Source organism: Coregonus clupeaformis, chromosome 23 (genome assembly GCF_020615455.1).
Source record: "Coregonus clupeaformis isolate EN_2021a chromosome 23, ASM2061545v1, whole genome shotgun sequence".
In the NCBI taxonomy this organism is placed as follows: domain Eukaryota; kingdom Metazoa; phylum Chordata; class Actinopteri; order Salmoniformes; family Salmonidae; genus Coregonus; species Coregonus clupeaformis.
In genome coordinates this window covers 22,056,482-22,068,674 of record NC_059214.1, presented here as the reverse complement: position 1 = coordinate 22,068,674, position 12,193 = coordinate 22,056,482, and the positions used below count along the sequence as shown (strand labels likewise).

The 12,193-nt window shown below is 39.5% G+C and overlaps 1 protein-coding gene across 1 annotated transcript in view; it reads left to right on the top strand.

Annotated features, from left to right (window-relative positions):
- The first annotated feature begins 9,864 nt into the window (after positions 1-9,864).
- The window catches only part of evx2 (even-skipped homeobox 2), a 4,856-nt gene continuing 2,527 nt past the window's right edge, over positions 9,865-12,193 (top strand). The window contains exons 1-3 of the mRNA XM_041844298.1: positions 9,865-10,722; positions 11,100-11,335; positions 11,942-12,193. The exon at positions 11,942-12,193 is cut by the window's right edge and continues 2,527 nt beyond it. Coding sequence (XP_041700232.1) covers positions 10,314-10,722; positions 11,100-11,335; positions 11,942-12,193 — 897 coding nt within the window. The 5' untranslated portion in view covers positions 9,865-10,313. The remainder of the gene's footprint in view (positions 10,723-11,099; positions 11,336-11,941) is intronic.

Below are 12,193 nucleotides of genomic sequence, written 5' to 3'. Positions count from 1 at the left end.
AAATAACCCTTTCGTTTTTTTTTGCCTGACTGATTACAGAACTGTGACAACTAAATGTGGTTGGTCGGTTGCTTTCACGTGACATGCAAATATATATGGCTAATGGATCATCTGAGCGCTAGACTATTGTGGTTTTGTTTTTGGCAAGAATGTTTGTAAAATATAGGAGAATGTAAAATATATAACAGCCTAGGATTCCAAAACGATCGATGAAACAAAAAAACGGCAAGACATTTGAATATCAAATAGGCTATGCTTATAGCGTCAAAAAGTGTCTTCGTAACAATGGTTTTGTATTGTTAACAAATGTTACAATAGCCTATTTTTTTTTGTATCAATGTCAGCTTTTATTTAACTGAATATATAGGCCTACAATTCCACTTATAATGTTATCGTTGCCAACTCCTGACTTCGGCTAGATGTTTCCCCACGGGTGAACCAATTCAATCATTTTCACGGATGAAATAAAGCCTAAATTGAACAAAAGAACAAAACCAGAACATAAAAAAATATACGTTATTGTCTGACAATGTATGTCTGTATAAATATGCCCACTTGTTAAACGTGCAGGGAGGCATCTACATTTGAAAACTGTTGCAGGCTTTGTATCGACTTCCTCAGTTATTCTAGAAATGTTTATATCAACCTATTTGCATGTAATTATAATGAGAAACGTCACTATGGTATATTCAACATAATTCCATAATTTAGCAATATAGGCCTTAACACCTTTTTAACTTCGTGTTAAAAAATAATGAATGATTGTTGGGACAAACGTTAGCCTACAATTATCACATATAGGCCTACACATTTATACCACTAATAATATATGTTTAAAGTGGCTATTGGATATCGTTTTTTTTTCGTTTTTACCTACTCCACAAACCATGGTGCCAACATTTGATTGAAATAGGAGTCTAACAAGAATATGACTCTACCACTCTTCTATAAATAGGCCTATATTCAAATATTTTAGTCCTAAAATCATGTCGTTTCAAATAATTATTGAATCCTTATACAAACCTTGACATCCATGTCACTACATAATGAATAATCAGCAAATAATTTAAATTAAGTCTTAGAATTGAATTTCAGTAGAAACCAGTAGCCTAGGCCTAAGTCTGCTCAAGGTTACACCAAATATTTATAGTCAATATCAGTAAAGACACACAACTGATTCAAAAGCCTATAGACAAAATAGCACAACATGGAAACACTATTGCACTTGAACATCACTCTTGAACTTGCTGTCTGGACGTAACAATGTAAGCCTAATGGTAGACATTCCCCCCCCAGGTAATGCCTGTGGACACACAAAGTAGCATTTTTCAAATAAAGTACACTCTTAGAAAAACGGTTATTTGGGTTTTTATATAGAATCGTATGGTTATTTTGACGAGATTAAAGAACCCTTTACTAAAAAAGGTTATATATATTAACCTGAAGGCAAAGAAGCTTGAGGGTTCTATCCCTACCCCAGAGTGTAATGTGGATTTTAGCCAACAACAGCTAACAAAAGCTAACACAGTCATGTCAAACTCCGAAAGGACAGCTAACTAGCTGCCTTTTCACTTGTTTTGGCTTTTTTGCATTGACAGGTATATCCATATTGATGATGCTGTTGCATGATTTCGCCTGGTCAGAAAAAAGGCTAGCTGTCTCGGCCCGACACCTGCAGGGGGAGATCGAAATCATATTTTGCAACAATGTTGCCGAGGTCAAAGTGGCAAACAGCAAGGTTCATACAAACCTCTGCTGTTGCAAACTAAATGCTACCTAGACGCAAGAGGATATAATGCGTTTAATAAAAGTATACACTCTTAGATAAAGAAGGAGTTCTATATAGGCATCAACTGCCATTCCAGCATGAAGACACAAGAGCAAGGTGGTTGCAAATACCCTACCAATAAACACGTTATTTTTCAATGTATTAAGTTAGGCAAAGTTGATTATTTAATTGAAACATAGTAAGCCATAATCATATGATGAACTAAAGGTTAGATAGATAAGGTTATTTCAGAATCCGCTAATGCTAGACAGGAAAAAGTTTATGGGATATGCTACTTTAATTAGCCACTTTAGAAGATAGCTAGCTAACTAACTATTACAAATACATGTACATGTTTGTTATTGAATATGCCAAATAGAGCTATAGACTACAGCCTGACATTGGCAATTAGCTAATTGTTACTTTATTTCAGTATTTCAGTGTTGAGTCAGATGAGGGGACTATGTTTCATGAAGGCATTAGAATACTGTTGCTGACCTCTGTTGAATGCACATGGTGGGCAGTGGGCTGACTGAAAGAAGGTATGGAGCTATCTAAATTATTTATAATAAATTATTTATAATAAGTCTTGGTGATTCAATAGCCTAGTTAATCATTAGCCTACATTACTTTTGAAATACTATCTATGTTTTGCTGTCTGGCAGTAACCCAACTACCAGAGGTAGATTATCTCTCTTTCGGCTGCTGCTGACAACAACTGCATTTAAATTGTTCTTCTACATAATAATAAATATACAATATCTGCGTAGCATTTTGCCTTAATTTTAGCAGATTAACTCATGATTATTGGGGTCACTTGCTGGGGGCAACAGAGGTGTCATGCCCATAGGGGGCACAGGGACACTTGCCCCCAGCAAAATTAGCCTACAGATAGGCTATTATTTATATGTGTATTTCACACTATGTTGAAGTAAAAATCGGAGTATAATGCTTGTATGGTTGTCAGTCCCAATACACGTTCATGTCTTTTAGAAAGGGAAACCCAGCCGCTAGCTGCCCAGTGACGCAAGCTAAATGCCTTCTATGCTCGCTTCGAGGCAAGCAACACTGACCCATGCATGAGAGAACCAGCTGTTCCAGACGTCTGTGTGATCACGCTCTCCGTAGCCGATGCAAGTAAGATTTTTAAAAAGGTTAACATTCACAAGGCCACAAGGCCAGACGAATTACCAGAACACGTACTCAGATTATGCACTGACCAGCTGGCAAGTGTCTTCACTGATATTTTCAACCTCTCCCTGACCCAGTCTGTAATACCTACATGTTTCAAGCAGACCACCATAGTCCCTGTGCCCAAGAAAGCCAAGGTAACCTCTCTAAATTACTATTGCCCCGTAGCCATGAAATGCTTTGAAAGGCTGGTCATGGCTCACATCAACACCATCATCCTAGACACCCTGGACCCACTCCAATTCATATACTGCCCCAACAGATCCACAGATGACGCTATCTCTATTGCACTCCACACTACCTTTTCCCACCTGAACAAAAGGAACACTTACATGAGAATGCTATTCATTGACTACAGCTCAGCGTTCAACACCATAGTGCCTTCCAAACTCATCACCAAGCTAAGGACCCTGGGATTAAATAGCTCCCTCTGCAGCTGGATCCTGGACTTCCTTACGGGCCACCCCCAGGTGGTGAGGGCAGGCAATAACACATCCGCCACGCTGACCCTCAACACGATTAGACAGCCTACAGGGAGGAGGTCAGAGACCTGGCAGTGTAGTATCAGGACAACAACCTCTTCCTCAACGTTAGCAAGACAAAGGAGCTGATTGTGGATTACAGGAAACGGAGGGCCAAGCACGCCTCCATTCACATCAACTGGGCTGTAGTGGAGCGGGTTGAGAGCATCAAGTTCCCTGTGTCCACATCACACAGTCATGAAGAGGGCATGACAACACCTCTTTCCCCTCAGGAGGCTGAAAAGATTTGGCATGGGCCCTCAGATCCTCAATACGTTATACAGCTGCACCATTGAGAGCATCTTGACTGGCTGCATCACCGCTTGATATGGCAACTAATTGGTATCCAACCGCAAGGCACTACAGAGGGTAGTGTGTACGGCCCAGTACATCACTGGGGCCAAGTTCCCTGCCATCCAGGACCTCGATACCAGGCGGTGTCAGAGGAAGGCCCTAAAAATTGTCAATGACTCCAGCCACCCAAGTCATAGACTGTTCTTTCTGCTACCGCACGGCAAGCGGTGCCGGAGCACCAAGTCTGGGACCAAAAGGCTCCTGAACAGCTTCTACCACCAAGCCATAAGACTGCTGAACAGTTCATCAAATGGCTACCCAGACTATTTGCATTGACCCCCTTATTTATTTTGCACAGACTCTGCACTGGTTTGCACTGGTTCTATGCAGACTCACTGGACTCTACCTGCACACTCACACATACTACACTGACACTCCAACAGACACACAAACACACACACACACACTCACACACACACTTTCACACTCTTCAAACACACTGCTGCTACTCTGTTTATTATCTATCCTGATTGCCTAGTCACTTTTGCCCCTACCTACATGTACATATTATCTCAATCACCTCAACTACCTCATACCCCTGCACATTGACTCTGTATCGGTACTCCTTGTACATAGCCTCGTTATTGTTATTTTTTTGTGTACATTTTCTTAGTCTTTAACTCTGCATTGTTGGGAAAGGGCTCATAAGTAAGCATTCCACAGTAAAGTCTACACCTATTGTATTCGGTGCATGTGGTAAATTACAATTGATTTGATTTGATGTCATCATCGCTAATTAACTGCATTAGTGTTAAAAACGACTGACTACCACCACCGATTTCTGTAGGCGTGTATTCATGGATGCCAAGGGAAGCCAGGCTTCCCCCAAAAATTGACCAATAAAAAAAACATATATATCTTTCGTCTCTCTGTGTTTCATAATGTTCCTTCAATTCGCAAGAGGCTGAATGTATCTCACAGGAGAAAGCATCCGAGCGAGCAAAACAGCGCCCCTCTGTCTCTGTATGTGTAGGCCATCTATCTGATGCTGTCTGGTCCAAACGAGTATGACATTGTTGCCGTTAGTAGCATTGAAGGCAAGGGAAGCCATTGAGCATCTGGCCTCCCTTGACAAAAAAGTATAACAAATTAGACAATCAGCACTGAGCTAAACTGAGCGAGCTCAACTGTGAACGGTCCTGGCGCCCCAAAAAAAAGTGTCAAGGGAAGCCAACTTGGATTTGGCGTCACTCTTAACAAATCCCATTGAGAGCATATGTCATTAACAGAAAACTTGAATTGTTCCATCTCGTTGTGTTGTTGTCCTCCGGTGGCAAGCTAGCCAGCTAGCTTAAATTGGCCCTTTCCTAAATTTGCCATGGATGGAGGTAGGGATTTGGACTTGTGATTTTACTTAATTCTCCAAACTGGTCAATGATTATAATGGTGATTCTGATCCAACCATTAATTCATACATTGTTGTGCCGGTGGCCTGAGAGGATGGAAGTTCAATATGTAGCTAGATGTAGAAGACTAATGTTAACTAGCTAACATTGCCCATGAATGGAAGTTAGGCTAGCGAGCAAGCATTTTAGCCAGGTAGCCTAGGACAACAAAAAATAAAAGCGTGTACTGTATGACAGAGTGATAGACCGTTTCGTCAACATGAAAGAGAGGAGGATGGCATTGGCGTTTCTCTGCAAGTAGGGTTAGTCAACATGTTTTTCTACTTGCATGAACACACACACACACACATGCACACAGAAATCAGAACCATGGACAGCCACATCATATTTAGCTTACGTTGATTTGACTAAATTGTTTTGGGTATCTTTTAGTTGTCACTGTATTAGACTAAGCAGGGGTATTTTGATGATGTTGAAATGTTGAAGTTGAAATGGTGCTGGAATAGTGGAGGCAGCTCCTGTTTTCTTTGTGACTTGCGGTAACTCTCTGTGGTTCTAAATCAATAGTTGTTTAGTGGTCTGAAAATGTCTGAAAAAATGCTTGACCATGCTGTAGGTCATGTAACTGTCTGTTACTGTACATGCAATATGCTTTGTGGACATCACTGGACAGAGGTTGCTATCCAGTTTTGTGATAAAACAAAGGTGTGGTTGAATTTATTATTCTTATTGTCTCGGCCTTTAGGCCTATATATCACTGTTGCAAGGCATATGAATTAACAGGTTATAAAGCAAATAACGCAATTATCACAACACATAGGTTGTAATATGTTTTTTGGGGGGGCTTCCCCAGTGATTTTACCCACGCACCGCTACTGGTTAAAACACTCGTAAGCCTAAATTCTGTCACTATAAGGAAACTGGGCCCAGCCTTCTCCACTCAAATCTTACCTTAACATTATAATTATTCCACAACACCGACAACGGATCAGCTCCTAGCGAGATATTACAACCTAATATATGGAGCCGGCTTATTATGCTTACCCAATAATAATACACTAGGCTAAATCACAGATTGGGGACGTCATTGCACACATCTTGTCACACATCATTCAAGCTATTACACACAGTACCCTCGTGGAAAAATACAAGGCAATATGATTTCAATATGATTTAAATATAGGCCTATAGGCCCATGTATTTATATTTTAATGCAGTCATCTAATTTTTCATTTGAAGCATCGTTTTATCTTTCACTTGTTTGTAACAATTGCAAATACTTTGGCAACTTTGTATTTGTAGTCAACTTTGTTCTGAAGTTATTCGCGGTCACAGTCAGACAGATAGCCTACCTAGCCTAAACATATTGATTCTATGTTTAGCGTTGATTATGTGTGAATAAAGTTACGCGGAAGGGCAAAAAACATATAATGATGCACTTTGCCAGCTCTACGAGTGGTCAGGTTCGCTCGTAGATGTGCGAAGGTTTTTAAGAGCAACGTTACTAACGAAGGCTCGGAGAAACAGATCGGTTACTAAAGATACATCGTAAGATGGTTCTAACGATGGTCTTAACGCTACAAAGGCTCTGTGAAACGAGGCCCAGATTTCTTGAATGTGCACCAATCCGCCGTCGCTTTTCTATCCCACCGTCTGCATTCCATTGATCGCTTTACCGCATCTATATAATTACAATAACATCTCTAAACTATGCTGGTATTATTTTGTCCATTATTTAATTGTTTAATATATTGTAGGTTATTCTTAGCTAGAAATATTACTGTTTATTAGAAGCCATAATTAATTAATTGCACCATACAGGGCTCTATATGGAACCAATATTGGTTCAGTGAAGATCGGCCACTGATCAAAGAACCCTATACAAGGGTCCTATATATAACTTTTAAGGGTTCCATATCTGAAGCAAGTGATAGAACCCTTTTTGATTCTATATGGAACCTTTTTTTCTAAGAGTATAAGGAAAGGTCTGAAACAGGAATCATGCAACACACATCGAAGCTGCACTTCAAAAGGGAAGAAGGTTATAGTTCCTTCATATATCCTGTGCTTCTGAAGGCAACAACAGTGGCACAAACAGAATATACGTGTCTATGAATATTCAAAACGAGTTGAAGTCCTAACCGGTCGACTCAGTCAGTGTCGAATGTGAACTTTGGCTGTGAGTCTCTAGTTTGGGGCACAGTGGTTGCATTCTGTTGAAGCTAATGAATATGAGACGGCTAAACCTTCGACCACACAGACACCTCTCTTAAGGGTGGCAGCCTGCAATGGTATAAAGTTATCACTAGATGGCTCTATCAGTTTACATTGAAAAGGGATTCATAAATTGTGGAGACTAGACTGAATATCCACCCCAGTCAAAAGCCAGTTCTAGCGTGCAGACACACCTGGCCTTAAACGACTTTCTAACGACTTCGAATTGTGCTCTACAACCTGTTGTTTTGTCTTCGACTTCTACTCAAACAGGTGTCTCACTGTAAAACTTGAGAGAAGTGAGACAGCAGAATTTGTACACCTTTAGCACACCAACTTCAAGTACATCGTCAATGAGTCACAAGTGCAACAATTATACTTGATGAAGAGCTTTGGGAATAGAAGTCCTTAATTTAAATTCATTAAATTGGTCTAAAATAAAATCGATAATACTTCATTATTCCAATGATAGCACCTGAGTATCATGGTGGCTAATGCATCTGGGCCTACAATAAATCTGACACAGAGTATATATTTAGATATAAATATGGCTCTGGTCTGACAAATTCAAACACTACAGATTGTATAAGCACATCATAATACGATTCAACCAATAATTATACTATTTGTTTCATTGTAGGCTATAACAAAGAATTGTTATATTTGAGTATTGTTACAAGATTCTATACGGCTTTTACTAACAAATGACAGCTAGCCTATATCAGGTGACATAATAGTCTATTCATGGATCATTGAATTCGGCCATTGTTCATTGTTTAGCCCACAAAACAGAATTCTAATTCCAACGGTTGAGCTAATCCGCGTTATTTTTCTCAAAACATCCACAATGTTTGTGTTTTTTAAGGAATGCAGTAATTCCCATTCCACTTCTACAAATATTTAGGAAGCCCATAAGACATAATTTTCAAAATGTCACAGTACAGAGCGACTAGAGGTCTTTTAACCCGTCATATTGACTCCAATAGGCTAGCCCAGATGATTTTAGCGATGATGAGAGATGGATAACAGACAGTACATAGCCTTGTTCATCACGGGAAGGACATCCGACTCAAGCGTTGTAACAATCCAGGGAAACTCTGGGGGGCGCCAAATGACACGTAGACGATGTTTCCAGGCCCCTCTGGTACATTACCTTACCGAATACAAGATCCATTCCCGATAACCTTAGCTATAAGAGCCATTCTGCCTCTAAATCTGAGACTGTTCAGGAGATAGACAGAGCATCACCTCGATGTATTCTCAATATTACATCGAGTTTCTCAAATAATAGACTATAGCTTACTAAGAGATCTACAGGCAGCACATCGGGAGACTAATCATCACAATATTAGGCTAATACCACAATCTTTGATAACAGCAAAAACAATGTAATTGGAGCCTGTCCAACATATACCTTTGACTATAGGATAGTTCTAAAATATAGAATAATATAAAATAATCCTGATTATAATACAACTCCAAACCTGCGGTAAAATAGGTAATATTTCACCAGGAGGGTTTTAAATGAGCACAATTACACATCATTATTCCACGCTTGAAAATAAAAAATTACTAAGAAAAAAATAAGTATTCGTCAGGCATAATTTCTTATCCTTCTAAGTCTAACTCGGTAGGCCTACTGAAGTAATGGAGATAATATAGGCTGCCTTAAAAGGTAAATTCGCAGTTGAAACAATAACAAAGCGACTCCCTGCCACGGTTTGGGTAAAAAGCAGAAGGATGGGGCTGGAGAAATGTAACCACTCTCAAATTCAGACAGAGCTATGGGTGCAAGGACTTACCATCCATGATATAAAAATTGTAGTTTTAACCATGTTTTTTAGGCTATACAGTGTTTGTTTAAATGTAATTTGTTTACAAACATTGGAGTAAAACAAGCATATTTTGTGTTCTGATGGGGTACGACAGTTGAACTAAGCTCATGAGGCATTTAGTTATAGTCTTCAAGAATCAATATAATTTATTTCTAAGTCCAAAAATGGATGTAGCAACTGCAGATTGCCCCTTTAAAGAAAATGCTAACATCACTAGCATATGGCACATGTTATAACTTCCTATTGTATCGGCATTGTTTAAAATATAGTGTAATGATGATCTCAAAATGTGTTTTTATTACAGTGAAGAGTGTAAAACAAACATGACAAAAATGCTTAGGACAAATTCACATGATAATAAAAGTGAAATTTCGAATCACACTTATCACTATATTATCTCGCATTTAAATGCTGTTAAATGGATTTCACAAAATAACTTTCAGTAATAATGAATCATTCGAGAATGCCTCAGTAAAATTATCGATGGAGAAAGTGAGAATAAAAGAGAAAGACAAACAGACTGAGGGACAAAGAGAACAGAAGGGAGAAACAATAGAGAATCAAAGCATAATGATATTCCTAAATGAAGAGGGAAATGTTGCCGCGCTCATTTTATTAATCAGACTGTCAATTTCACCCCAGAGGCCAAACCCAAGAGCAATCTTAAGCAGACGCAGATCAACCCAGGGACACGCGCTCCACTCCTCACTTCTCCTCTTCCTCTCCACTTGGATATATATTCGTCTGACCGCAGGCCGCCTCCATCATCAACTGACAGCCCTCTCGTATTTATTTGCTTATAAACCTGTTACAATAAATGATCATTCGAGCAGCGTCACGCGCACCTTAACGACGAGCAGCAACCACTTTTTGATGAATTACATTTTGGGCTAGAAAGGATGCACGGGTCATTTTGAACAGTCATTCGTTGCTCGCATTGGCATTCCTCAATTTTTTTTTGCGTCTCGCTCATAAAAAGGTGTTATATTATTTAGAGACAGTTGCTGAGCTGAATGCGGATTAGCTCCGCCACAACTCATCGGAGCACCAACCCTGGAAATTGTGTTTCTTTCTACAAGGCTTAATGATGGAGAGGATAAGAAAAGAGATGATTCTGATGGAGAGAGGTCTGCACAGTCCCGTGTCTGGGAAAAGGCTCTCGAACCTGTCAGACTCCGCTGGAAATTCAGTGTTGGAGGCCCTCGAAAATTCTCAGCACAGTGGCCGACTAAGCCCGAGAATAACTTCCGCCTCGCTTCATGGAAGTCTCGGGGATATTCCAACCAAAGGCAAGTTCGAAATCGACAGTCTGTTCGGTACCCACCACAACAGCGAGAATACTTCCTCGGCGGAGATTTCATCCTCAGAAAGCAGAAAGAAAATTCACTTATACCCAGAAGTTTCTCAAGACTCAGATATGAACAGTGACGTGGAGGTGGGATGCCCATCGCATCGCTCCCCGAGCCAACACAAGGAAAACAACAACAACAAAGGTAACGTTCACTCTGAATTAAGATTTACTGACGAAATAAAACATTTCAGAGAAATGTATATTCTATGATATCTTAAAACCGAAAAGGGATTAGAATAAACAGATAATCGTAATAATAATAATAATAGCAACAGCAATAATAATGTAGGCTTATACAACAGCTAATAATAGCTAATAATTGTATCTTTCATTTTCAAATATTTCACCGCTATTGCTACAAATAAAATTGCTTGTTAATTTGTCATTTATCTTATAGGCATCATCTCATGTGATAACATATTACATCAATAAATGTATAATAGCCAACATACATAATACAACTGCTTATATAACCTACATGAAAATATCAAATCATCTTTGCATATTTCTTTCCTAAAGGGTTTTCTGACAATAATTCTGGAGGCTCCAACACAAGTTCATCCTCCCTTTCCAATCATAACGGCAATGGAATGAGCTCGAACATGTCAAATGCCGAGACTAGAAGATACCGGACTGCATTCACCAGAGAACAAATAGGAAGACTGGAGAAAGAGTTTTACAGGGAAAATTATGTCTCAAGACCCAGAAGATGTGAACTGGCCGCATCATTGAATCTACCTGAAACTACAATAAAGGTATGTTCTCTTATATGCTTATATTAATGTATATATTTGTGCGTAATATATACATTAAAATAATAATGTATCACAAATAGTTAGGACTATAGACTAGGCTACAATTATACTCAGATGTACACTATATTCAGATACACACGCTGATCAACATGAATGTATCGAAACACACACATACACACATACACACACACACACACACACACACACACATAAATGTATAAACTAATCTGTTTGGTAATTCACAATGTGACCAGGTGGCCTACTCGAATATAGTCTGAAATGAATCTATGAATCTGAAAAATCACAGTCAGAGGCACTTCTTTGGAATTAATTTCTTCAACTTGCTGATTTGTTTAGAGGTCCCTAAAAATAACCATTCACAAAAAAGTGTACATTGGCCTATACGTTTAAAACTCGTAATTCTATCAAACGCACATTAGCTATGTTTACACAGTCTCTTTGTTATACTACACGCGAATATTCTGAACACTGGGAGAATGCATGGGGAGTCGACCCGGTATTTTGTAATGCGTAAATACTATGTTACCAGGCGGGTTGGATAGAATAGGGTCCTATTAAACATGAATGATAATTCTCTGTCTGTAGGTATGGTTCCAGAACAGGCGGATGAAGGATAAGAGGCAACGTTTGGCGATGTCTTGGCCCCATCCAGCAGATCCAAGCTTTTACACCTACATGATGACGCACGCGGCAGCCACCGGAAGTCTACCATACCCTTTCCATTCCCACATGCCTCTGCACTATTACCCGCACGTTGGTGTCACAGCAGCTGCCGCTGCTGCAGCTGCGTCTGGTGCTGCATCGTCACCTTTCGCTACCTCCATTCGCCCTCTCGAT